The sequence below is a fragment of the Cordyceps militaris genome, assembly GCF_000225605.1.
Source record: "Cordyceps militaris CM01 unplaced genomic scaffold CCM_S00001, whole genome shotgun sequence".
NCBI classification, from domain to species: domain Eukaryota; kingdom Fungi; phylum Ascomycota; class Sordariomycetes; order Hypocreales; family Cordycipitaceae; genus Cordyceps; species Cordyceps militaris.
This window is the reverse complement of record NW_006271969.1, coordinates 3,504,603-3,528,837: the sequence shown is the minus strand read 5'-3', so window position 1 is coordinate 3,528,837 and position 24,235 is coordinate 3,504,603. Positions and strand designations below refer to the sequence as shown.

Sequence of the window (24,235 nt, the reverse complement as noted above, 5' to 3'; positions counted from 1 at the left end):
GCTGCTCTCCGGCATTCGCTAAGAAATGATTTCCGTTCTTGTGATGTGTATGTGCTTTTTGAGAGTTCGTTTTCCGGCATTACTCGTCGTCGTAGCCCGTCAATTGTTTACGGGGGCCAGTGGGGACTGCGAGCATGTTAGCGAGACTCGAGCTCAAGAAACCCTGGGCTTTTCTTGTCTTTCTCAAAATCCACTTCTCAAGGTAGAGAATCTGGTGAAAGAGAAGGCGCGCATGGGGATTGAAAGGAACGGCGACGTACCGGGATACGTGACGGGAATCGGGGCCGGGTCCACGTCGCCGAGCCAGCGGCGGATGGGCGGGCCAATGGGCATGGCGAGGGGACCGGCGGCGCCGATGACGACGGACCAGAAGAGCGCGGGCTTCTCGCGGGCGGCCCAGCGGCAGTACTTGAGGGGGGTCGACCAGAAGAGCGGCGAAGACATGGTGTTGCTGCAGGTCGAGTAAATTAGTTGCCAAGGTTCTCGTTTTCGTTGCGATTCGGCGCGCGGGGGGGTTGGGCGGGAACGGGCGCTTGTGGCGATGTATTGGCGGGGTAAGAGTACGTACGTGGACTCGGCGTAGAGAGGTAGACGCGAGGAAGGAGAAGAGCTGGCGATGGGAGGATGGGGATGGTGAGAGGTGGTGTTGAAGCTCCGGGAAAACGGCGCAGTGCTGGAAGGCGGATTTAGCTGGCTTGTGATTGGCTACTTGGGGTTAGACCCACAGTTTTCTGGATTGAAGGATGGGTGAGCTGTGAGGGCAGCATACCTGCATTAATAATTAGGGACTGACAACAGATTGAAAGGGATTTCGACTTAGATAACTTGGTTCAAGAGGCTCGTACATTTTCAATTGAGGTCTCAAACGGAAGGCCGAGCACGGTAAGTGCCCGGCAGCCGTGATCTACCTGCTGACGACGTTTCACTGAGAATCAAGCATGATAATTGAGTATACCACGTTCATTACGTAGTGAATTGAACCATATAAACCCAAGAAATGAAAAACAAAGTCTGTATGACAACGAATGCTTCATCGCTTCACGTCGTCACTCCACCCCAGGCCACCGCGCGGCGAACGGCCAAAACGACGCTAAACCGAGATGGGACCCACCAACCAGCCAAGGCGACGTATCCAATCCAGAGCTCCTTGAAGCTTCTCTCATTAACACGGCTCTCTTCCCCCCCACGTCCACCTACCACGGCGTCTTCTGTTGTTTCTTGTCGTTCTTTTTATCTTTAAACATAACTGCAAGAATCAGAGGACCATGCGGCTGTCGTTCAGCGTGGTCATTTCCGCCCTTGCGGCGGCCACGTCGGCGCTGAGCACCACAGGTCCCCGACTGCTCGTCGTTCTAGACGACGTGGCTGATAAGGCGGCCTATGGGCAATTCTTTGGTGACCTGGCCGGTGAGTCTAGACCTCTGAAACTATCCAAGATGATGCAACGCGAACATTGGTTTATTGCTAACGCATTGGCTTTCGTCGTCACTAGCCCGCGGCTTCGACATCAACTACGAGACACCCAGAAGCGAGAAGCTGAGTCTGTTTGATCTTGGCGAGCGCAAATACGACCACCTCATCTTCCTACCCACAAAGGTCAAAGGTACCAAACCAAACAAACCTCCCGCTTCTCGAACCCGCTTCCCGCCTAGCCATCATGCTAACCCCCGCCACCTGTACCGCAGCCCTCGGCCCCAACCTGACCCCGAACCTGCTCGTCGACTTTATCAATGCCCAAGGCAACATCATGGTGGGCCTGTCCTCGACGACGCCCACGACGAGCTCCCTCGTGTCCCTTCTCGCCGAGCTCGACGTGTCCCTGCCGGTCGAGCGCACCGGCACCGTCGTCGACCATTTCCACTACGACACCCTGTCCGCCCCCGAGACGCACGACGTGCTCGTGCTCGACACGCCGGCCCTCAACACCCGCGCCGGAATCAAGGCCTACTTTGCGCTCGGCGGCGACGACGCCGTCCTCGCGGTTCCGCACACGGCCGGCCACGTCCTTGGTAACAGCCACCTGCTGACGCCCATCCTCCGCGCGCCCGACACGGCGTACAGCTACAACCCGAAGGAGCAGGCCTCCACCGTGGAACCGGACGAGCTCTTTGCCGCCGGCCGGCAGCTCGCGCTCGTCTCGGCCCTCCAGGCCCGCAACTCGGCCCGCCTGTCCGTCGTCGGCGCCGAGATGCTCCAGGACAAGTGGCTCGATGCCACCGTCGCCAAGGTCGACGGTGCCAAGACCAAGACGCAGAACAAGGAGTTTGCGCGCCGCCTCTCGGGGTGGACGTTTCAGGAAATTGGCGTGCTGCGCGTCAACGAGGTCGAGCACCGCCTAGTCGGAAGCGACGAGCCCAACCCGAGCCTCTACAGAATCAAGAATGACGTGGTACGTTGCGCACACTGCGAAACAAGCGCTTTTCGGATGGTGAACTAATACCGCGACCAGACATACTCCATCTCGCTGTCCGAGTACAGCTGGGACAAATGGGTGCCATTTGCCCTGCCCGAGCAGGACGCGCTGCAGCTCGAGTTCTCCATGCTGTCGCCTTTTCACCGTCTCAACCTGGCGCCCTTCGGCCAGACGGCCGACGCCGCCACGTACGGCGTGCAGTTCACGACGCCCGACCAGCACGGCATCTTCAACTTCCTCGTCAACTACAAGCGGCCCTTCCTCACCAGCATCGAGGAGAAGCGCACCGTCAGCGTCCGCCACATGGCCCACGACGAGTGGCCGCGCAGCTACGTCATCTCGGGCGCCTGGCCCTGGATCGCCGGCATCGCCGCCACCGTGTCCGGCTTTGTCGCCTTTTCCGCGCTCTGGATGTACAGCAAGCCGACGGATGCGACAAAAAAGAAGCAGTAGAAGAAGAAGAATGTATAAAATGAATTACATGGGAATTATTCTGCAAAGTAGAGGGGAAAATGTGTAATGCCATTGGCTTTTCTTTTTCGTACAGGATCATGTGCCATTTTGACGGAGACACGGCTTGCATGTTTGTACATTTGATAAAACGGATAGATGCGAAAGTACGGAGTACGCCCCCCCTCATAAAGAGCCCCGGCCCCGTGGCGGGCTCATCTCTGCTCATGAAATGTTTGCCTTGAGAGAGATGTACCTTACTTTCCGCCCTGGCAGCCTGATCTATGTAGTCATAAGAAGCCCCATGGAGGACATGAATAAGGGGACGATTAAGGATGTCACATTCCAAACAAAGATGCTCTTTGCACTCCTGGAAAGAACTTTTGCCGGCTTGTCTAGTACCCTATTAATTTGAATTTATTTATATCTATATTGTAAAGCTGGCTTGGCAAACACTTTTCCAAGTTGGGGAAGATTGCTGTCCAGACATAAAATACCCAACTCTTCCTTCACAACTAACCAAAGATACATGGAACCAAAAACATGAATCCCGACAAAAAAAGGGATTTACACACAAAAGCAAAGGACCCTCAGATTAGCTCTCTCAAGTTCTCATTGGGAACACACAGGACAACCAGCACCAGCCGACTCGAAAGCACGGCGCGGTCTGCTGGGACGCAGCGAAAGGAGCTGAAACGGTCACGACGGCAGAAGAAGAAGACAAACAAGAGGTTGAGGCGTAGCAGAGCAGCAATCAACACGACGACGGCGCGCGAGCGGGGGGTGGTGGAAGGGACAAAAAGGACAAGTACCGCGACGCAAGAACCAAAAGAAGGAAAAACAGCAAAACAGCAAAACCAAAAAGGCACAAAAGCGCCCTTTGGCTGTTGATGTCTCAACGTTCCCCCCTCGGCTCTTACCCCGTCAAATACCTCTCCAATCAACCCATCCGCCGCATCGGCAAAATGTCCCATGCAAACGCCGCCAAACCAGTGGCCAAAACGCATCGTTGTACTATTCCTCCTCTGCCCCCCTTCACGTTTCTTCCTCTCGCGTTGTCGATGCTGTGGTTAAGCTGCAAATTTGGCTTGTTGGACTCTGGGTCATCACCGGGTCGAAAACACTAAAACTTCCTTGCATCGTCTCCGACACAGGAAGCGTATCTTGCTTGGTTTTGTGTATTTTCCAAAAGCCTCCTTCCCCGGCCCGATCATCTCGTCCCCTCCAGTACCGCACAGGTAACCCAGACTCCCGGTTGGCGTCTCCCGAGCCTGAACCAAGGTGTCGAATCAAAAAGAACCGCAGTTTGCTCATTCCTCTCGCGTCAAGAAAAAAAGGTATTATCAGCCTGCTCCGATTGAAAACTATATTGTTTCAAAACATGTAGAACAGCACTCGGCTATTACTTTCTTGCTTGGGGGTACAAAGGTTGTCGGTCATTGCGGCCATGTCAAATTCCTCTTTTTTTCGAGTTGAGAGACGTGAACGGGTCGGGCCCCCTGCCTGAGAGCAGGCTCATGAAGACGGGTTTGGCCCCCTACTGCTCGTAGGAGCTCCGGAGATTGGGCCGTCCGCGTCCCTTTGTGTGATGCTGGAACGGGGGGAGACAGTTTGGAGAAGGTCTGCTCAGATTTCTGTTCTTCATTGGAAGCGGTCATGGTGGCGACACTGGCGCTTTCCAAAGACGTCCTTTCGGAAGCGACTCTGGCGTAGCAACAGGACACACAAGATCTCGGGAAAGTGTGTGATTGTCTATCCTCACTGCAGATTGGCGGTTCCATGGTGTTCATGCCAGTCAGGCTTCTGACCACGCGAGCCACGGAACGTTGTGGTTGGGTAATGAAGGTATGACAAAGGAAAACGGCACCGGATGCGGTAGAATGTTGCATACTTACCTATAGGGAATATTTCCCTCCAAATGATCACGTATTAATCCATAGGGACGTGTGAAGATTGTAACGGAATGAAGGTGCTTCTCCGTCGCGCATCTAGACAGGCAAAGACCAGCTGGCCGTCGAAGAGCTCGTGCCCGGAGAGCTCGCTTCAGCAATTCAAAAACCGTTGTGATAGAAGGGAGAAGTCAAGTTTGCATCACAGGAGAAAAGTCTGCCGCGACGAGCAGTCCATGGCGTGGCAGCAAACAGAGAAAGGGGAACCATGTCAGTTGCAGTGAATTTCTGCCTGAGTGGTAGCGTTGGCGGCCACGTGACCTAATACGAGGCTTTGCACGCAGATGGCGAATAAGAAAAGGTTGGATCGGGGGCATATTATGAAAAATTTGCTCGCCGGAAAATATCGTGCAAACGAAAATAACTGAGCAGTTGTAATATTGAAGAGGTGGTGCAACAAGCGCGTTTGTAGTAGGAGCTATGTAATTTGTACCATCTGGTCATGTGGGGCACGCTGGGGCCGTCCAAATCAACATCGCCGTGCTATCAAGACGGATTTTCACATTCTCTTCACGACTACCCATTCCTCAACAGACGCCTGCAGCCGGCGCAGAGCAAATACACATCATGGCACGTACCATACGTGACTGTACCCCCCTCAAACATGCTTTCTAACCTTTACCGCAGGCGCGAAATTCGGAAAAGGCGCAGTCGATGCTGTTTCGCTTCCGCGAGGCGCAGGCCGCCGACCTGGGCATCGTCGACACGGGCCGCGCGCGGCGCCCGCGCGTCATCACCGAGGTCGAGTCGATCCCCGTGTGCGAGAAGTGGCGCGGGCAGGTGCTCAAGGAGATTTCGCGCAAGGTCTCGCGGATCCACGAGCCGGTGCTGAGCGACTACCAGGTCCGCGACCTCAACGACGAGATCAACAAGCTGATGCGCGAGAAGCACATGTGGGAGGTGCAGATACGGAACCTGGGGGGGCCCAACTACATGCGCGGCGGCGGCAAGGTGTATGACGAACAGGGGCGCGAGGTGCCGGGCGGCGGCAAGGGGTACCGCTACTTTGGCCGCGCCAAGGACCTGCCGGGCGTCAAGGAGCTGTTTGAGGCGGCGGCGGCCAAGAGTGCCGAGAGTAGCGGGAAGCCGCTGGAGACGAGCAAGGACCTGCGACGGCTGGTGGACGCGGCGTACTATGGCTACGCGCCGGACGAGGAGGACGAGGGGCTGCTGCGGTACGAGGCGGAAAAGGAGCGGCAGGCCATGGAGAATCTGCTGGGAAATGGTGTGCTGGAACCGCCGGAAGACTGGGAGCCGCTGCCAGGCGATTCGGGGGATGGGCATGTCGTGAGCTTGCCATCGCTGGAAGAGGTGCAGGAGGAGCTGATTGATCGCCGGCGGCGAAAGCTACTGGAGCAGCTGTGATGCTGGAAAATATCCCTGGGATTACAATTTGGAGTTAGATTATTTATGGCGTCTTGGTGCTTGGGATGCAAATTACATATACATTTTGTTGGCGAATATGATATCGTTACAGTAACGTTTATTGTTATTTCCCTATTTCCTATTTGATAGAGTTATAATTCTCCTCTTTCTGCACTAGAAGGCCTATGTTGGTATCTATAACTATAACCAAGCTGTAAATTCCATTTCTCAATATTGCCACCTGCTAAGTCCTGTGAGAAGCAACAATACGGGCAGTATTGCGGACGGTGGCCGATGGTGGCAGCAGCGCTAGTTGCCGCTGGAGCCCTCCAGGCCAGCCCATTAATGTTATTTTAAATATATCTATAATTCAATAGTTACCTAAGAATAGATGTACTAGTTCTCAAGTGCTAGATATCAAGACTAACCTATTCTGGAAACGAGAGGCAGTCGGAGGGTCTGGCAGGTCTCGTTCAATCAGCCATGCGAAAGTGCACCACGGTGTGCTTCTGTGTCTTTGAGTCGTCAACCAGCGGCAGCCACTCTATGGCCTCAGATTGGTGGACCTCATTGAAGCCCGCCTTCTGGAGCACCCGCCGGCTGCCGGCGTTCTTCTCGTGCACCAAGGCCAGAATTTCGCGCGGGAACAGCGCGTTCGTCGGCTGGACGTCGCGCCTGTAAACATGGATGACGGCGCGCACGCTCTCCGTTGCGAACCCGTTGCCCCAGACCTCGGGCATAAAGAGGAAGCCCAGTTCGAGCACCTTGTACGGGTCCCCTTCGGCGCCACGCGCGTAGGTGAGGCTCTCGTCCGCGAGCTTGCAGTCGGTGGGCAGCAGCGTCACGATGCCTGCCATCTTCCAATCCTTCTCGTCGACATTTACAGGGTGAACAAAGCCGCCGTCGCCTTCCGCGTAGAGCACAAAGTATGAAACGCAAAGGTTATTTGTGGGCATCGGCATGGGAACGATGTTGGCCATCCAAGCCTTGCTCTCCGCCAGAGTTCGGCATGGTCCACGTTTGCTGCCCGGAAATGTCAGTGAAAAGGCCAGCAAGTACGAATTGGATGCGAGGTGGTGGACGGACCTCCACTTTGTAGCTTGCTCATTGCTCCAGAGCGTGTGAAATCTCTCTAGATCAATGGAGCCCTCCTCGTTTGTCTGAACCGGGCGTAGTAAGAGGCGGCTAGTGGGAATGTCGCAGTACATGGTAGGGAGTACGGAGTAGGTAACGAACACATGCAAGTCTGAGACTCGGGCACCTTCAAAAGACGTGATAATTTGTCGCTCGAGTGAGAGATGGGATATACTACAGGTTTAAGCTTCCCCGCTTTCACTACAGATACTTGTAGTTGGTACGTTATTTACTCTACTAACAAATAAGCTAATAGATTCCCATTGCCAGGTACCTACATATGTAATCTGTAATATCATGGTTGAAATTACTGTAGCCGCCGAGGTGCTAGTCCAGCAGACCCCTGCCAGGACCCTGGCCTCCCCTCCCCTTCCCCCCCAGCTCGTCCGCCATCCTTTCCCTTTCGCATTCGCCTCTGCTCGCCGCTCTTTCTTCGTCGCATGCCCTCGTTGGCGCTTACGCTCTCTTCGTCCCCTTTATCTTCAACGTTTGTTTGATATTTCTCGCTTGATACCCCGCCTATCTCCAATAACCTTGCCAGCGGTTCTAGCCGCTCACAACGACAACGACCCCGTTTGCGCCCTTGCAGAGATTCCGAGAACAACATTTCGACTTCAATTGCGCACTTTTGCTGCCGTCCTGCATTTTCCTCAGTCTTGCTTACCAACACCTCTATTCCCGTGGTTTCATCGTCATTGCGACCCCGCTTGCGCTTGAACCTCACCCGTGCGAGCCCCGAGTGCGAGGTTCCCAGAGCATCCTTCTATTCGGCCGCCAACAACGTCAGACCGCAACTCGTTGCCATTGACACAACAGGTATACATGACCGTCTTCTTCTTACAATGTACCCCATTGAATAACATGATACAGCCCACAACATGGTCTCCTTTTTCGGCCTCAAGTTTGGTGGCGACAAGAAAAAGGGCCAGTAAGTCAAGCCTTCGCGAATGGCAGAAACGACATCCCACTAACAGACCTATAGAACCAAGTCTGGTGAGAAGAAGGGCCGAGATGGCCCCAAGGCAATGGAGCAAACAGGGCTGGCTCAAGACAAATTTTGCGAAACATCTCAGCCTGCTGAACACCTTGCTCGTCCCGGAACCTCGTACTCAACAAAAGGCCCTGCCAACTGGCGCCAAACTTTCAAGGGGTTCGGTGCCAACTCGTCCATGGTTGACTTATCGAGACCCGTACGCAAAGAAAGTGTCAGCAGCCTACGCTATGAGTCTTCTGACGCCAATTATCGCAATCCGTTCTTAAACAACAGCACTGCAAATCTTTCTCTCTCATCTGCTCTCGGCGGAAGTGGCCCACGAGTCGGTACCCCGGAGCGGCCCTCTACAGCTGGAGGGCGGACCAAGGAGTGGGTGAATCCTCTCGATGTTCACTTTTGCAAAAAGTCTACCGAGGCACCCGCGCCACTGTCTTGTACTACTGGTGGGCAGCTCAAGAGTCCGCTTGCGCTGCAATTTGGCGTCGACGACGACGACACTGCAGAGAAGCCATCAAGCCCTGCCACAGATAAGACACTGTTGGTTAAGGAAACGACTCTCGACAACAGCTACCCGTCGCCACCGCAATCTGTCAACAACTCTGACCAAACACTCTCGCCTACAGCATCTGACCTCCCCATGACTGGCAAGCCTAATGGCGCCGCGGCTTCTCTACCGTCCCCGGCAACATCTGCTTCATGCGTTAGCGAAGAACGCTGGGAAGCACCTGTTATTCGCAATGTGCATGCGAAGCGAGACACGGCTACCTTTCACTCACCTCGCCGGCGCAGCTTCACCATGGATGTAGAACAGCAGGAACTCGAGAAAATGCGGAAGCAGAGACAGACAGAAGGATTTGCCGGTAGCTTCGCCGACTTCGACTTTGGTGAGATTATCACAAAGCAGGCATCGATTGAGCAATTCCCAGAGCCGCCTTCAGCCGGCCTGAATGCCAGCCCCAAAGCCGAGCCGTTTCCCAGTTTCCCTGGGGAGCAAAAACCAGCAAGCAAATTGGACAATACTCTCATAAGCTCAACCTATGTTACGTCCAACAGACCTGAGCACAGCCTGAGAAACTCTCAATCGGACACATGGGCAATGAGAAACATGAACAACTCACCGGAACTTTGTCCGAACCCCTTTCAACTTCCTCCACCAGCGCCTGTAGAGGCTCCCAACACCACTGCTGCCCGACCTACAACAATTTACGGCCGAATTGGGGGAGCGCCAGCCGCTGCTGCCGGTGCGCACCCTGGTAATAGCCCTGTGGCCACATTCGATCCTCCACCTCGCTTGGGATTCCGTGCCAGACTTGGCTCTGATGCTAGTAGCCGGCGCAAGAACAAGCCTCCCCAGCCCTTGAAGACAAGTGCTTCGCAACCTAGTCTGCTACAGAAGAGCGTTGCAGCCTTGGGACAATACGATGAGCCAAGCCCAAAATTCGTGCCACTACTATCCAACAGCGCCAATCGATTGCCTCGGGGCGAGGAATCAGAACGAAGCCTTGATGCCTGGTCACCCAAGAGCCCGCAAAGCAATTCCGCGTTGGAAGGTGACTTTCCAGTGACGAATGGTCTCCCAAGAGGACGCCAGCCACCGAGGAGACCCCCGCGATCCGACGAAGCCCCTTCACCTGAGCGGCCTGACTTTTCCTTGCCAGATTGGGGCCTAGTTGATCCGATTGCACCAAGACATTCGGCAATGCCATCTCCCCTGGTGACCAGCGGGCAATCACGGCCTTCGATCTCTTCTGCTACTGACGCAGGCCTTCCAAGTCCTTCCTTTGCATCCCTTGAGTTGTCCATTTCCAACTCGGGCGAAAGTCTCACACAAGCGTTTGAAGACGCACTCGAAAAAACATCACTTTCTCCGGGTCTGGTTGGTGACTTCTTTGCCGTTGATACAAGCTGCACAAGCCCTACAGGCACGACGAGCAGAGTCGAAGCCAAAAAGGCACCACCGCGTCCGGCTCCCGTCACACTCCCACCATCTCCCAAGAAGAGCACGGAACCACGATCGCCCGCGCCAAAACAAAGCGAATTTGGCACTACTTTTATATAATAATCGGAGCTTTTTCAGCTGGTTCCATATTGAGATCGGGACTCGACTGTTTTCATTTGTTTCAAAGTACAGGTGCCCTGGCGTTCTACTTGACTTTATTCTCTCAGATATAGGAAGCTGCTTTAATGTTTTACTGTAAATTTTTTGTCTCTTGATGAGATAATTGACGCAAATCGAGGCTACAAAGTATAGCCATCTGTACTACATATTTTGTTCTACCTGGAGGCTCTACTGGCATGAATATGGACTAGAACAGCTCCAGGGAAGTATTTGGGGATGTTTAACATGATTGAGATACCAGTGGAATTATTTGGTTGCAGAGTGTTTTGAATTTAATCTGCGCAAGCTGATTGATACCGAAACGCCAGTACCTATGCAGTGACAATTGTCTGATATCCGTACTTTTAACATCCCCCCACCCCGTGCCTCTTTTTCATATATCATTTTTACAAGGTCCGCTTGTTGGTCAACGCAAAAAGTTTTTCAAGTTGCCGCCAACGTGCTTGAAATCGAGTAAGAAGGTGTCGTGCCCAAACAGGCTCATCTCCTCGCTCAGCTCCACGTGGGTGACGTTGCGGTTGCCGGCGAGGCGCAGCGACTCGGCGATCTCGCGCTGCTGCCACGCCGGGAACAAGATGTCGCTGGCGACGCCCAAGACGAGCGCGGGTGTGTCCCGCAGCGGCGCCAGTCCCTGCACCAGGTCCTCGGGCGGGCGCGACGAGCCGGCCTCGACGGCTCCGGCGTCCATGTCGACCTGCGACCCCGGCTGCTCCTCGTACGGCGTCTCGGGCAGGGTCAAGCTGCACGAGGCTTTGGTGGTGGTGGTGGTGGTGCTCGCGGCGTCGTCGGCGCGGTACGCGGCGCGACGGCGCTGCGTGGCCTGCTGGTTCCGCAGGCCGAGATCGAACAGGTCCATGGCCTTTGTGACGTAGAGCAGCGAGTTGGGGTCGTAGCTCAGACACCACTTCTCGCCGGCGTGGTCCAGGTACGTCTCGACCAAGAAGTCCGGGCACAGCGCGGGCGGGCGGTCCGGGTCCGCGCGGCGGCGGCCAAAGCGGCGCTCCCACTCCGGGCCGGACCGGTACGTGACGGTGGCGATTTCGCGCGCGAGCTTCATGCCGGCGTGCGGCGGCACGCGGCCGTAGTAGAAGCCGCGGCGCCAGTGCGGGTCCATCATCAGCACCTGGCGCTGCGTGTGGCGCATGGCGATGCTGTACGGGTGCGAGCGCGCGCACCCGCTAATGGACACGATGCGGCCGACGCGCGCCGGGAACAGCACGCCCGCGGCGAGCGACTGCATGCCGCCCATGCTGGCGCCGACGCTGGCGTGCAGCGCGCCGATGCCCAGCGCGTCCAGCAGCCGGAACTGCGCGCGCACCATGTCCTGCAGCGTCAGGATGGGGAAGTGCGTCGCGTACCGCTCGCCGTGGCCCGGGTCCACGCTCGCCGGCCCTGTCGACCCGAAGCACCCGCCAATCACGTTGGTGCACACGACGAAGAAGCGGTCCGTGTCCAGCGGCGCGCCGGGCCCGATGAACCGCTCCCACCACCCGGGCGACGGGTTCTCGGGCGTGGACCGCGCGTGCGACGACGCCGACAGCCCCGTGTGCAGCAGGATGGCGTTGGACCGCGCCGCGTTGAGCGTGCCCCAGGTCTCGTACGCCACGTCAAACGACGGCAGCACCCCGCCCCAGTCCAGGTGCAGCGGGTCGCGGTCGTGGTGCACCTGCGTGACGCCCGACGTGTACGAGGGCTCGTCGGGGGGGCCGTCGCTCGGAGCGCTGGACGAGTTGCTGTTGCTGCCGCTCTCGAGGCGCGCGGAGCGCGTCTCCATGGCGTCGAGGCAGGGAAACGCCATGGCTGGGTTGGAGGCGGCGCCGGAGCGCGCGGCTGCGGATGTTTGTAGCGGACGGGAGGCGAGGCGGTGCGGTACTGGTGATGGGAGCGCAGGCCGGCGGCGCAGGTGCCGAGCGGCCGCGGCGAGCTGCCGATGAGACCTCATGGGAGCGCGCAGTGTGTCTGTAAACGGAAGCTTGCGGAGAGGGAGGGGGAGAAAAAAAAATAGACGGAATAGTTGGGGAGGAATGGCGATTGGAATCTGAAGGAGAGGAGAGGAGAGAGGTAAAAAGGGTTGATTTGTCATGGGATGGCTTTGGCCGTTGGACAACGGGCTTCTTTGGGGCGCTTTGCTCCATTCGCACACCATTTCACGTGCAGCGCCCGGATCGCCGGCCGATGCCCCGACGGACCGATAGCGGAGATGACCGCGGGGTATTCGGGGTTGAATGAGCTGTTTTCTAGTATGTGTGTAGTTGAAATGGTCTCATTCTTCAATGAAGCCTCATTTATTATATTTTCGAGCTGGTCAACTTCATTCTGTGGATGGATGCTGTGATGCGATGGCGGGCGGACCCGACCAACCCTCCGCGACCTTTCCCCAGAAGACAATACAGAGGCTCTTTGCGGGGGAAGACATTCGCTCTACGTGGTCAATGGCATTTTAAAGCCCGGGGGATTTCTCATGTAGACATCAAAAGCAATGTAATAACCCGACTCCCTCTAGCTGACAAAAAAAAAGACAAAGAATACATGGGCAGGGCATAATCATAATGCGACGGCTGAATTCCTTTCATACTTTATATGCGCTTTTTTTTTTGGTCTTTCCACTTTCCTCATTTCCCCTTACTCGTCATTCTCCTCGGCGTCCTCGCCGGCCTCTTCCTCCTCGTCTTCCTCGTCCTCGTCCAGGCTGCCGGCCGGGACGTCGTACAGGCGCAGGATGGACTTGTTGGGGTCCTTGAGCAGGACAAACTTGCCGTCGCCGCCCTCGTGCTTCAGGCACATGTCGGCAATGGTGCGGACGATGCCCCAGCCGTTGGACAGGGACAGGTTCATCTGCGCGGCAAAGTCACGGGGCTTCCAGCCAATGACGCCGAGAATGACGTGCTTGTCGTTGGCGCGGGGGTTGACACGCGAGACGAAGCTAGAAAAAAAACAGATGTTAGCATTCACCAACAAATAAAAACCAAGATGTTGAGCAACCAAAAGAGAAGAAAAAAACATACCCAATCTTCATAATATCCGACTTGGACAGAATGCTCTGCACCGTCCAGCGCGCCAGCTTGCACGAGTTGTTCTTCATCTCAGTGGCAACGACGGCACCGCGCTGCGAGACGAGCTTGGCGCGCCAGTCGAGCGCGCCACCGCTGCCCTGGGCGCGGCTGTCAAACTCGTTGAGCGCGCGGATTGTCATGTGCTGGTCCTCGCCGCTGATGGCGTTCTTCTGGACGGCGTCGACCTCGGTACGGACGACGAGGTAGACGGGCTCCTCGTCGTTGGTGGACAGGTCGAAGCGGCGGTACTTGTAGGCGCGGGATGCGGGCGGGTCCGTGTCCTCGGAGGCGTTGTAGAACGGGTTCTCGTGGGCCATGGCCACGCGCGCCGTCTCGCTCTCCGTCACGACCTGGTTGACAAAGTTGTGGTTGATGTACGTGGCCTCCTCGGCGAGCGCGGGCGGCTGGTTCATGACCTCGCGGCCGCCGTCGGCGGCATCGAGCGGCGCGTCAATGGCGTTCTCATTCACCGTCACCATGTCGAGGGACGCGTTGTCGCGCTTGTCGAGGAACAGCTTGCGGCCCTGCCGGGTGATGACAATGTCCCAGGGGTAGATGGAGCGCGTCGAGCACATGAGCATGGACAGGATGGTGTCGGTGGCGAAGATGGTGGCCTCGTCCTTGTCGGCGAGCTTCTGGATGATGGGGTCCGACGACGTGGTCACGTTGTACGCGGCGCGGTCGAGCGCCGTCAGCTTCTTCTCGGCGCCCTTGACCGGCTGCTTGTCGTAGGTGCGGTCGTAGTGGTACAGGAAGCCGTAGTCCTCGAGGTCCTCGCCCGCGTCCGTTTCCAGGTTCAGCTTGCCCAGGCGGTTGTAGTCAATCTCCTCGAGCAGCGCCCAGTCGGCCTTGATGTTGATGCTCGCGTCGCGGTTGCGCTGCGGCTTGTCGTAGTCGCGCCAGCCGAAGCGGCGGCCACCGCCGCCGCGCTGGTTGCCGCCACGGCCGCCACGGTCGTAACCGCCGTAGCCACCGCGACCGCCACCAGCTTGGCGACCGCCGGCCTGACCGCCGCGTCCGCCACGGGTGTCGCCACGGGCACCCCCGCGGGCTCCCCGGCCGCCGCGGGTGAAGACGGCGCCGCGGCCGTATCTCGACTTGGTCGAGTCGCGAGCGTTGCTGACGACGGAAAAGGTCGACTCGTCCTCGGCGGGAGGAGCGTTGAAGGTGACGGCGTGGCTGGATCCGTAGACTTGTTGATCTGGGGCGGGGGAGAGAAAGCACGTCAGCAATTCTGGAGTTCCTGGTATCACGACAAAAATTTCACCCACCTCTGAAGTTGCGGTTGTACTGGTTGCGTCCGCCGCGCTCGCGGTCCTTGCCCTCGGCGGTCCAGTCGGCCATGCGGCCGAGCTTGTCACCCTTGGAGAAGGGCGCATAGGGCACGCCGTCGAGCGTCGTCTCGGTGGTGACGGAGGGGCCCCAGCCATCGCCCGAGGGGCAGCTGCCGCAAATATTCACGTAGTCGGTTGAGACGGCCATGATGTATAGCTCGTCCAGTTGGTAAGCTATCGTCGGGGCTGCGTGAGAATAAAACGAAAGAGGTCGTGGTCGTCCGCCGTTCTGCACTTCGCTTGTCCCACACACTTTGAATTTGAAGTTGAGTCGAATTTGTGGTGGGGTGTGGGGCATAAAACTTGGAATGCCGCCCCGTGACTGGCTGCCTGCTGAGCCCCCACCAAGAGCCGCTGAGGGTGTAGATGTGGTGGACAAGACGATATTTTCATACAGGAAATGAGAGCAGTAGTTGTACTATATATTTTGGTTTTGTATTGCTGGAATTTGCTACAATAAAATACTGCCATCTCATAGCGTTGTCCATGACTGGGCCCTAACCACAATCGAAACGCAAAATTCGACGGCTCCGAAAGAATGCAAAGCAATTAATCAAATCAAGTCTAGAATTAAACAGAGACTGGTATCGTTTCTCATGACATCTTCACCTTAGAACGCCATTTGCTCCAACTGGTTGGAGCACACGCTCTCAAAAGCGTCTCGCAACTCGAAATCTTCCATGACGGCGCCAAATCTGGACCAGTTAGCTTACTGGAGAACAAGGGCATAAGGAAAAAGCCTTACCCATAGCATCTGACCTTGCGGCCAAGGTCCTCGGCGATGCGCTGGATATTAACCGCCGAAAGCGCCGCAAACTGGGGGTGGCTCATAAGCATGCCCCAGGCCATGACGGGCGTGATCTCGCCATCGAGATCAAGGCGCTTACTCAAGTTCATGAGAGTGGATAGATCGGCCTTGGTTACCTGCCATGTTCCCTGGCTTGGAACGTCCTCCGTCTTGATGATGGTACCATCCGTGCTGGCAAAGGGCGTCGATTGCGGAATGTCCTTGAACGGGGCCGGGGGGCATGTTGCCATTAGAGCGTGGCCACATGGTTCTCCTTCTGGACCATCTGCTCTATCCATGAGGAACGGCAAGTGAGCCATGCAAGGCTTCTCTAAACTGTAGCAAGAATGTCAGTCAAGAGTCATGGATCGGCGTCTGGTCGAGCTTACGCCAAGACAAAGTCGATCCCGGCCTGTTCAACGTCCAGGCGAGTCGCTGGGATGTGTTGTGGGGGAGATGAGCTGAATTGATTACCGCGAAATTGTGATGGAGTGTTGTAGTTGCCTCCAGCGGATGGAGCCGAGCCGTGCGGTGGAGTTTGCCGCGGCGAGAATGGGCCTTGGGAGCCGCCACCGAAGCCTGTTGAGCCGGCGCTAGGATTGTTGTTGTTGTCATCACGTCCGTTACTAGGGCCGGGTACGTTGATGCCATTCCGAACCAGTGTGTCCTTGAGCAGGCGGTTTTCCTCAGCGAGCTTCTCGCGATCGCGCGAGACGGAGCTGTAGACTTCTTTTAGTCGGAGAAGCTCGTCCTCGAGGGCCTTGATGTATAGTTCTTTGCGCTCGCGATGGGTACTGTCACGTCAATCAGAGATGGTCGAGTCTGGAGCAGGCTGCGGGAAGCGTACCGTTGAGCCTGGCGGTTGAGTTCCTGTCGGCGAGTCAAAGCTGGCTTGCTGTCGGGCTTAGGGCCTCGGCGCTTCGGGGCTTGACCATCTGGCGTTGAAGTCAACATCAAAATTGTAACTAGAATCATGACACAAGGTGCGGTGCATACCCCGGTTGGAACGCTTGTCGTTTAGATTTTTTAAAAAGTCGAGGTTCATTCCCGAGGGACTCTTGCCCTCGGAGTGGTGGTCGCCAGGGCTCTGCGACTGGTGAGAGCTATACTGCTCGGGCGAGAGCGAGGCGGACATGGCGTCGGACGGATTGGCAAAGTGCTATTGTGTGCTGGAGAGTGAGGGCCTCGGGCCAGACGCTGCGACGGTGAAGTGTTAGCTGTATGGTCGGTTGGTAGCAGGTGGCAAGCTAGCAGTGGCTCGGTAGGTAGGTAGGAGCAATGCTGGGGCCAACAGGTGATTGCATTTTGGCGAATGGGCCAGGCCGGGCGGTCTGCTTGGCGGCGCAGATTGAAACCGGGAAGTCGAGATAGTCGTCTCAAGTAGGGACGTTTCGGAATCCGTGGGGTGGCTCACCAGGTAGATTTGCGGCAGTCGCGTTGGCGGTTGGGGAAGTCCCAAGTGTACAAGTGTATCGGCGTTAAGAAAGAGTGGGCGGGGTAGGAAGGGCTGAGGGAATTGGGAGGGGATAATAAGGGGTTGGAGGCGATGGGAGGGACAGCGAGTGAAAAAAAACAGTGGCAGGGTCGTCTGTCAGGGTTTGTGTGATGGGTGAACAAGCGAAGACAAGGAGGGCGCTGCCAATGGTCTTTATTCGCCGATGCGAACGAGGTTATGATGACGGGTATGAATCGATGTGAAATGTGGTGCCTGCGAGAAAAGCAGAAAAGCGGCGATGCGATGGGGGGTGGAGAGGGGTGGGTCGCATCTGGACGCCGAAGCAGCGGATTGAGCAGCAAGATGTTGGCGGGTTTGTGGCTGCTTCTGGGGCTTCTGGGGGGTCGGCAGGCAAAAAATGGCCGCTGCTTTAACTGCACCAGCAACCGGCACTCTGTTGGCCCGGCTCTCTCTGTTCTTGTTACTGCAGGACTGCATGAAATACTGGGTACAGGCCTCGACACCTGCTACAGCCCGTTGCAGCCCTCAGCCCTCCCTCCCTCTTCCTTCAAACAACCCTCAACCCTCACTCAACCCTCCCATCCTTCAACAGCACCACGTTGGTCCTCCATCTACTCCATCATTGGCACAATCCATTTCCGCACCTCGGCCACACCACAACTTTTGTCGTAACTCTTGGCGTGCGTCTTCTTCTGAGACAGCTTCCAACACCCTGAGACTTGGCCGCGCGGAATGGCACTCCGTCCTGTCCCAAGGCTGTTCGCTAACTAGACCCTGCAGGGCTGCAGCGGATCCGTGGAAATCTGGGTCAGTTATCAGGTATTCACGAACAAAAAGCACCGACAAAAAATGGCCCGGTCTCTGGCGGGCCGTTGATAATAACTACGGAAAATAGTGAATGGCCCCGTCATTCTCAGTCAAAGCCGCCCTCCCTTCCGCACTTGGCCAACCCCAGCCAAGTGGTCCCCCCGTTGATGTGATGTTGATGCTGCTCTCGCCCCTCCACCCCAGTTAATAGGTAATAAAGCTTTGCGGAAAAGCAGCCCTGCTGCATGCCGCTTTTCGGGTACACATGGGGCAGAGGGTAGAGGAGCGTATCACGGGCGCAATGCCTAACTATGCCTCCTCACTCGCCCTGCCCTGCCACAGCTGACTACAGATGGACGCCCAAATTCAACCTTAATCATTCGTGACAAATTCCAGAGTGCCAACCAAGTATTGTAACAAATGCTGTCTCTCATCTCCGATACGACAATGGATCAGCGTAGCCTCGAAAGCTTGTTATTGAGACTTCATCTACGACTCTGTTTTCAACTCGAGGAAACCGGCAAGGTCACAGATAGCCGCCATTGGTTACAATAGTGCTCAATTCTGCACACAGATTCCTCCGACGCATTTCATATCCCCAAAGCATGGGCACACACCAGGGAATGGTGCTGTAGTGCTATCTTCTAGAATCAGCCCTGAATCAGTCTGCCAACATGAGATGATCGACGTACCAGTGCAAGGCTGGCCAAGGCCCGGAATTGGCGCACAGCTCACTCCGGTGATGCAGCAGTGACCAGAGGGACATGGTGGACAAATTATGCAAGCACCTTTCCCTTTGCCCAGGCGTGTTAGAAGCTTCCCATTATGCACTCGACGAGACGCTTACCTTTCTGGCTCTGAACAACATTTGCCAGCGACGGCACAGCAAAAACGGAAACAATGTAGATGTATTTCATGTCGTTGACGTGACTTGTTGTGTTCAAGCATATGGCATACCTGCGAGGAGGTTGCTTAAGCAGGGCACGGGCGTAGATTTATACTTGTGCCCGGGTATCGGGCACGGTCATCACCGTACTAGTTACCCCAGAGGATCTTCAACTCGGCATACACGAGCTTCAGCTGAATACCCAACTCAACACGATTGGCTGCAGACTGCATGCCGACGAGCCGAATCATATGTCCATGTGCGTATGGGTGCATGGGTATGGGAGTGCGAGCAGCAGAACAACGGGAATAACTCGACTGTATTATTAGGCGAGCTGCTGTGTTTCTGTTGTCCCCGCTCTGTTGGCCATGATACAATGTATGTATCTTCTTCACCATGTTTCCATCTTGGCAACTGTCATCATCAGCCGCGCCCTGGTGTACAAGTCGATCAATGCCAAGCGATCTGCGACTGTGCTTGTCGCCTTACGGAGCCTGGATGAGAACACCAAGGACACCAGTGTCAATATGGCGCAGCGATAATCAGTTTGTTGGTCGCTTTTCAGAGGATTGTCCTGTCCTGGATCGAGGACGCCTGTTCTGTCCGGCCCTCGCTCATACTCAGCTTGTACCTCGTAATCACTCTGCTGCTGGACCTGCCACAGGCGCCAACACTCTGGCTGGGCGGGGGCGACGCTGCTGCCATCATTTATACTGCTGCAGTGGTCTCCAATACCCTGTTTCGCCCAGTAGAGAATACAGGTAACCGGACGCGTCTTCTCTCGGTACACCAGACGTTGCCTCCCAAGGCCACGAGCGGCCAGGTCAATCGGTGCTTCTTGTGGTGGCTGAATGACACCTTTCGTCGCAGCTCTCGATACTCTCTCGCCATTGAGGACTTGTATACCTTGGATGACGCGCTGCTGTCAGACGGTCTCGATCAAGGAATTGCTCGCGCCTAGGCATCTCGAAGACGGCCTGCGCGTCGGCTCGAGTTCCCTATCGCAGTGTCTCGCGCCGTCTTGTATGATTTTCTTGCCATTGCCCCTCCCCGAGTTTCTCTGATTGGCTTCATATTCGCGTAGCCCTGTCTCTCCCATACAATTCTGTCGCTTCTGACCAACGAAGCCATAGCCCTAACCCCGACAGGCTGTTACTGCGTGGTGGTAGCCGCAGGAATCGTCTATCTTGGCCTGAGTGTTCTACATTTGCACTACAACCAAAAAGCCAATCGCTTCAAGGTCATGTTTTGCGGCGCTTCCGTCCGTCTCATCTACAACAAGGCTCTGCAGAATCGCGACGTCGATTTTGCGGCTCTCACACTCATGAGCACCGACGTCGATCGAATCGCCGAGTGCCTGACGAAGCTCAACGAGTGCTATGTGCCATTGAGGAGGTGGTGGCTCTTGAACTGACCATGCTGGCGAAGCTGACCAGAAACGCTTGCTGTGCAGGTCAACGACGTTTTTGCGCGGCCAGACTGTTCAGCACATGTGGGCTTTTCGACCACATCTGATTCAAAAACTGATGTGGTTGGCAGTATCGCTTGGATAAATCTACGCTGTTAAAACGGACCCTCGGTGAAGCATAGCTGGAGCGGGGAATCGTCTCTGTAAGAACAATTAGTCGCCTATTGCCAACAGTCACCGTGGCTACCTGGCACGACTATCAAAAAGGCAATATGTGGACAGTTTCAAGTTGACTCCTTGACCGACACGAACCTGTACGATGAAGTTCTGGATGTGGCCGTCCTCAAGCATGATCTTGCGCAGCTGCACAAAGGAGACAATACCAAGATGGGGAGCAGTGGCGGCGGCGGCATCCTCAGCGGTGGGCAGACACAAAGAGTGTTCCTAGCCCGAGCACTGTATTCCTGTCCCAAGACTCTTCTGCTCGACGACTTTGTCAGTGCCATCGACGGATGCTCTGGTCCAGAAGCCTGGCTCACCACCATTTCCGCGACGCTCGCCACATCGTTTTCGACCGCCCGCGGACAAATACCGATGTTTTCCAAGGGTCGACTGGAGCAAGACGGGACCTACCGTCGATTTTCCTCGCGCGGGCGCGTTTCAAGACGTGCCAGAAGCAGCGGAGGATGGCGATGAGAGCAAGGAAGAGGCCAAGGACGCCGAGTTGCCGTGTCGGGAAAAGTGGCCGAATCAAACGAAAAGGAAGATTTGCGTCGGCAAGTTGGACTTGGACGTCTATCGTTATTACATGCAGTCCAATGGCTGGTTCAAGTCGTGGACCTTTGTCGGCTTTACCGTTGTGCACGTGTTTGCAGCGACTTTTGCCTGTACATTTCTAAACATTTCTCTACAGCATCAGCGAATGGTGCCAGTCCTCTGGTAGAATGGGTGCATCAATGGACATGGCACGTGGGCAACGCTCTTTGCTTGTCATATACCTGCTACCCGGGATACTCAATGTTGTCGGCATCGCCGGTTATGCGTGGTATTATGCATCCTACAGGCATGCATGAGTCACAGCTGGGCAAGACAAGGCCAATGTTGACACAAATATCGCACCGTCCGAGGCGCGACACTTTCACTATATTTTTATTAGATAAAAAAACATTCATGCAGCAAGTATAGCATGGGGTTTTATAGCTACCTTTTTTTTGTCTGACTCGTTTGGTAGCGCACCTCAGTACACTGAACCATTTCAGTCAGAACATGTCCCTTGTTGAAACACAGATAGCTACCAGGACGCTGGTAACAGTCACAAGTAGGTCACAGAAAAACCTTGGGGAAAAAAAAACCACCCCAGGTTTATGCGGAAGAAAGCACCGTGGACAGCCTCCTGGGTGCCGCTGCCGCTGCCGAGGCACCTCTAACCGCAACGGGGTCTCCGTACATGGCGGCTACCGTTCCGCTCCTCATCGCGGCCATGTACGTGCTGGAAAATTTCCATTTCCAGACGTCGCAGCAGCTCCGAGTGCTAAAGCTCAAGGCACAGGCCCTTGTATGCCAACGTTCTCGGGACGCTGAATTCGGCGTCGATGACTGCGTGCCTTTGGTTGGGAGCTGCACTGCAAGACGTATGGCCAGGCGCTTCTAGCCCGATGGCAGAGGCCAAAGTACCTGTTCATGTGCGTACAGACGTGGTTGAGCACGGTGCTCATGCTCGACCTCCTCGTTGCTGCCGAGGCCACGACTGTGGTGCTGCTGGCGCTGCTGTTGCGGTCCTGCACCAACCCCGCTCTTCTAGGTGTATCCCTGAACAATATTCTGTGTAAGTGCTTGCCAGAAACTCTTGGCAAAAGTGCAACTGCTGATGATGTAATCCCCGCAGCTTTTAATGCAAGTCTGGCGTCCCGTCATTGTGGCGGCTGGACGCTGTTGGAGAAGTCGCTGGGTGCCATTGCGTGAACTTCGGTCCTTTGAGCAAGACGTCAAGCCGGAAAACCGGCCGAAGGAGGTGTGTGCGAGCCACCGGCGCCATGGCCGGTTCGAGGGGGAATAAGAGAGATGCGTGGCGTTGGCCGCGTCACACAGGTTTCGACGCCGCTGCATCGCTTTCAAAAATCGCACGTTCCCGCTAACTGGCGGGCAGCCCTGGCTCGGTCGGCATGAGCAATATCAGTCTTGATATTGCAGCAGGTCTCAAGATTGGCGTCTGCGCACGGCACCGGAAGGCCAGTCGGCATCGATTTGCTTCCATGCGGTCGCTTCATTACTCATGTTGCGGATAGAGTGACAAGAGCTCGGGGCTCGTGGCTACATTGACACAGCTGCTCGAGATGGAAGAGGAGTTCATCAAGATTGTCGGATACAACCTGGGCAACCCTCCGACGCGACGTGATTCGCAAGCGGCTCAGAGCGGTGGCGGAAGACGCGGGCCCCCGTGCTGATAGGCACACTGTGGACGCCGGCGGGCAACACGGCGAGGCGGCCGTGGAGGCTGTGCTGCGCCGAGTCGGCCTCTGGAACGGGTTGGAGAGCGGCGGCCTGGACATGGAGCTGACGACGGCGTCGCTGTGCGGTGCTGCTGGACGAGCCGTCGATGGGGCGACGGACGGGTGGTGCTACGGGTGGTGCTGCGTGACGTGTTTGCAGGTGCACCGTGGTGCCGGACGGCTCATGACGTCGACACCATCTGCCCCGGGTTCGACTTATCCGTCGGTTCGACTTCGTCGTGGTCAAGGAGGGCGGCGGCCGGTTGGTGGAGGCGGGTGTGCCCGAGGAGCTGGTGCGGAGGCAGGATGGGCATTTTGCGTCATTGGTGCGTGACGCAAGCCTCCAAGTGTTGGAATTCATCTACATCTCCAAGTTAGTTATATCTACATAGTTACAACTAGTTAATATTACTCTATTCCCGGTGGGGTCTCGCCGCTCAATTTCTCGGCGACGTTGTGATATCCAGCCCTGGCTTGTTTAGGCCCGGCGTGCAGATGCATTCGGTTTGGCAGCATGAAACAACTTTGCACAGCGTGCATGCTAAACTGCCGAAATCGCAAGGCACGCTGGCACGCTGGCACGCTGGCACGCTGGCACGCACGGCCATTGTAGCCGGCTTTGCTTCGTGGATGGCATTATATTCCCCCCCCCCTCCGAAGCCTTGGACCCAGGCATGCAAACGGGCGTCGCCCCGGCGTTCTGGGCGTGGTCGATGGGTGTGGATGGGAGGGGGGAGGATGTGCAGAGCCAGAGGTATTATTTTGGAGAAATGTTTAGAAGGATTTTGGAAAGAGGAAAATGTTAGCAGCCCAGATAACTACCTCCTACGTAAATCGGCTGGATTCGGTTACTTGTGCCTTGGGTCGGTGGAGATGTCAGTATATGCGAAACGCATGAGGACCAGCCTTGGATGCTTGTGTGAGAATGAATTGCCATGACCCTGGTGGCGCACATTTCCTTTGCCATGGTCTCTTTTTTTTTTTTTTTTTTCTTGCCCTTATTAAACAAAAAGCTGAGCCATTGCTGGCTGCATCCCTTGTTTTTGGTCCTTGCTGTGGGTGGGCAGGCTTGGGGCGTTTGCCAGCGCATGCATGATGAGCAGATGGTAGCGCGGGTTGATAAGGGGGGAGCATGGTCGCACTGGCGCAGCGTGTCATTTGTATCATTTGTTGTATCCGTCTTGCCGTCTTTTGCAGATGGTTATTGCTTGCGTTGGGTTGGTGTGTTGTGTGCACGAGTTGTCAAAAAAAAAAAGCATGACGGCCGCATTTAGACAAAGGCCGTACGATGATGGGCTCGTCCAAGCTGCTGGCGCAGTATCATGACGAGCGCCCGCAGCAGGCATCAGCGAATAATCAAAATGCCATGCTGCAGTAACTACAGGGTCTCGTTTGTGCGCTCACACCCAAACACCGTATGAATGCCCTCGATTATGTTTTGATGGACTGTGGCACAATCTTGAGCCAGAATATTCTACAAGTGGCGGACGCCGGCGACCATCGACGAGCCGCTGAACCTAACGTTAGTGTGCCAGTGCCAGTGGCTTGCTTGGCCGCCGCCACGCTAACAAACTCAAGCTGGCTGGCTGGC

General features: G+C 55.9%; 9 protein-coding genes across 9 annotated transcripts; 4 read left to right on the top strand and 5 right to left on the bottom strand.

Moving 5' to 3' along the window:
• Positions 1–79: 79 nt before the first annotated feature.
• On the bottom strand, positions 80–444 carry CCM_01135 (NADH-ubiquinone oxidoreductase 9.5 kDa subunit; the record flags this gene model as incomplete). The annotated part of the gene is made up of 2 exons (XM_006666292.1): positions 80–126; positions 261–444. The coding sequence occupies 2 exons, from the start codon at positions 442–444 to the stop codon at positions 80–82; spliced, it is 231 nt and encodes a 76-aa protein (XP_006666355.1).
• Positions 445–1,265: 821 nt separating this feature from the next.
• Positions 1,266–2,866, top strand: CCM_01134 (oligosaccharyl transferase subunit (beta), putative; the record flags this gene model as incomplete). The annotated part of the gene is made up of 4 exons (XM_006666291.1): positions 1,266–1,407; positions 1,493–1,603; positions 1,653–2,389; positions 2,450–2,866. 4 exons carry the CDS (start codon positions 1,266–1,268, stop codon positions 2,864–2,866), a joined length of 1,407 nt encoding a protein of 468 aa, XP_006666354.1.
• A 2,388-nt stretch (positions 2,867–5,254) lies between these two features.
• On the top strand, positions 5,255–6,177 carry CCM_01133 (pre-mRNA splicing factor ISY1; the record flags this gene model as incomplete). Its single annotated transcript, XM_006666290.1, has 2 exons — positions 5,255–5,386; positions 5,440–6,177. The coding sequence occupies 2 exons, from the start codon at positions 5,255–5,257 to the stop codon at positions 6,175–6,177; spliced, it is 870 nt and encodes a 289-aa protein (XP_006666353.1).
• Positions 6,178–6,650: 473 nt separating this feature from the next.
• On the bottom strand, positions 6,651–7,385 carry CCM_01132 (Acyl-CoA N-acyltransferase; the record flags this gene model as incomplete). The annotated part of the gene is made up of 1 exon (XM_006666289.1): positions 6,651–7,385. The coding sequence occupies one exon, from the start codon at positions 7,383–7,385 to the stop codon at positions 6,651–6,653; it is 735 nt and encodes a 244-aa protein (XP_006666352.1).
• An 804-nt stretch (positions 7,386–8,189) lies between these two features.
• CCM_01131 (uncharacterized protein) lies at positions 8,190–10,364 on the top strand (the record flags this gene model as incomplete). Its single annotated transcript, XM_006666288.1, has 2 exons — positions 8,190–8,239; positions 8,294–10,364. 2 exons carry the CDS (start codon positions 8,190–8,192, stop codon positions 10,362–10,364), a joined length of 2,121 nt encoding a protein of 706 aa, XP_006666351.1.
• A 466-nt stretch (positions 10,365–10,830) lies between these two features.
• CCM_01130 (homoserine O-acetyltransferase) lies at positions 10,831–12,570 on the bottom strand (the record flags this gene model as incomplete). The annotated part of the gene is made up of 1 exon (XM_006666287.1): positions 10,831–12,570. One exon carries the CDS (start codon positions 12,568–12,570, stop codon positions 10,831–10,833), a length of 1,740 nt encoding a protein of 579 aa, XP_006666350.1.
• Positions 12,571–13,046: 476 nt separating this feature from the next.
• CCM_01129 (translation initiation factor eIF3) lies at positions 13,047–14,959 on the bottom strand (the record flags this gene model as incomplete). The annotated part of the gene is made up of 3 exons (XM_006666286.1): positions 13,047–13,347; positions 13,430–14,678; positions 14,749–14,959. 3 exons carry the CDS (start codon positions 14,957–14,959, stop codon positions 13,047–13,049), a joined length of 1,761 nt encoding a protein of 586 aa, XP_006666349.1.
• A 462-nt stretch (positions 14,960–15,421) lies between these two features.
• On the bottom strand, positions 15,422–16,733 carry CCM_01128 (uncharacterized protein; the record flags this gene model as incomplete). The annotated part of the gene is made up of 5 exons (XM_006666285.1): positions 15,422–15,506; positions 15,557–15,934; positions 15,988–16,392; positions 16,446–16,533; positions 16,595–16,733. 5 exons carry the CDS (start codon positions 16,731–16,733, stop codon positions 15,422–15,424), a joined length of 1,095 nt encoding a protein of 364 aa, XP_006666348.1.
• A 540-nt stretch (positions 16,734–17,273) lies between these two features.
• CCM_01127 (ATP-binding cassette transporter, putative) lies at positions 17,274–23,036 on the top strand (the record flags this gene model as incomplete). The annotated part of the gene is made up of 21 exons (XM_006666284.1): positions 17,274–17,541; positions 17,577–17,734; positions 17,826–17,861; positions 18,394–18,557; positions 18,613–18,769; positions 18,855–19,010; positions 19,077–19,268; positions 19,313–19,671; positions 19,755–19,770; positions 19,832–20,128; positions 20,338–20,358; positions 20,438–20,721; positions 20,762–21,022; positions 21,069–21,190; positions 21,529–21,710; positions 21,797–21,980; positions 22,054–22,168; positions 22,302–22,362; positions 22,441–22,553; positions 22,603–22,970; positions 23,023–23,036. 21 exons carry the CDS (start codon positions 17,274–17,276, stop codon positions 23,034–23,036), a joined length of 3,528 nt encoding a protein of 1,175 aa, XP_006666347.1.
• Positions 23,037–24,235: the final 1,199 nt, after the last annotated feature.